The 804-nt window shown below is 45.8% G+C and overlaps 1 protein-coding gene across 1 annotated transcript; it reads right to left on the bottom strand.

The window, feature by feature from the left end:
• Nucleotides 1–238: 238 nt before the first annotated feature.
• On the bottom strand, nucleotides 239–448 carry LOC116910527 (60S ribosomal protein L38-like). Its single transcript, XM_032914430.1, has one exon. It carries the CDS (start codon nucleotides 446–448, stop codon nucleotides 239–241), a length of 210 nt encoding a protein of 69 aa, XP_032770321.1.
• Between the last annotated feature and the right edge of the window lie 356 nt (nucleotides 449–804).

Raw genomic sequence — 804 nt, 5'->3', positions numbered from 1 at the left:
TTTGCCTTTTTGCGTTCTGTTAGTTTAAATCTTTTCGGACACATGACCTTGTTCTATCTTCAGGTCATTAGGGATAGCTCAGCTGTTAGTTTTCTACTGTAAATGTTTAGTTGGGTGGGGTAGCTCCACTAACAGGACCTCCTGCTCATCTTCAGTCGGATCCAAGCTGACCAGGTGCTCGTGAAAACAAAGCTTTTTTTACTTTTCAGGGTTTTTAATAGTCACATGCAGGTCTGGTTCATTTCAGCTCCTTCACTGCCAAACCTGAGGACAGGGACTGCTTCAGCTTCTCGGCCTTCTCCTTGTCTGTGACAACCAGGGTGTAAAGGTACCTGATACAGTGAATCTTGACCTTTCCGTTATCCTTGTTCTTGATCTTGACAGATCTGGCATCCTTCCATTGGGCTGTGAGTAGAAAGTCCTTGATTTCCCCGATTTTCCGAGGCATGGCGACGGGCGCTCGGCTCTGGCGTCAGTACAGGGGTGAGCGCCGAAGAGAACGGAAAATGAAAAGGAACCATTCTTTTTCATTTCTTACAAATAAGTCTCATGGAAAGGGTTAGCAGCACAAAAAAAGCAGTAGAAACCACCCCATAACCACACCAGACATACGTCCCTTAGAGATGAGGTGTCTTTCGTCGTCGGCTAGCTTTGTGGTTTTCTGGGGTGGCGGCTTTTAAGCCGACTTTCAGGAAAAGTAAAAGTGAAGGAGGTGATTTACGCTTTAAAAACCAATCCTCTCTGGTGAGAACAGCTTAAATAGCCAGGCGATGTTGAGGTAGGAGGATTATCATGAATTCCAGG

This window comes from Rattus rattus, chromosome 9 (genome assembly GCF_011064425.1).
Source record: "Rattus rattus isolate New Zealand chromosome 9, Rrattus_CSIRO_v1, whole genome shotgun sequence".
Lineage (NCBI taxonomy): Eukaryota > Metazoa > Chordata > Mammalia > Rodentia > Muridae > Rattus > Rattus rattus.
This window is presented reverse-complemented; position numbering and strand designations above follow the sequence as displayed.

Coding starts and splice junctions, on each gene's coding strand:
- LOC116910527 (XM_032914430.1), bottom strand. CDS start 448: ATGCCTCGGAAAATCGGGGAAATCAAGGACTTTCTACTCACAGCCCAA.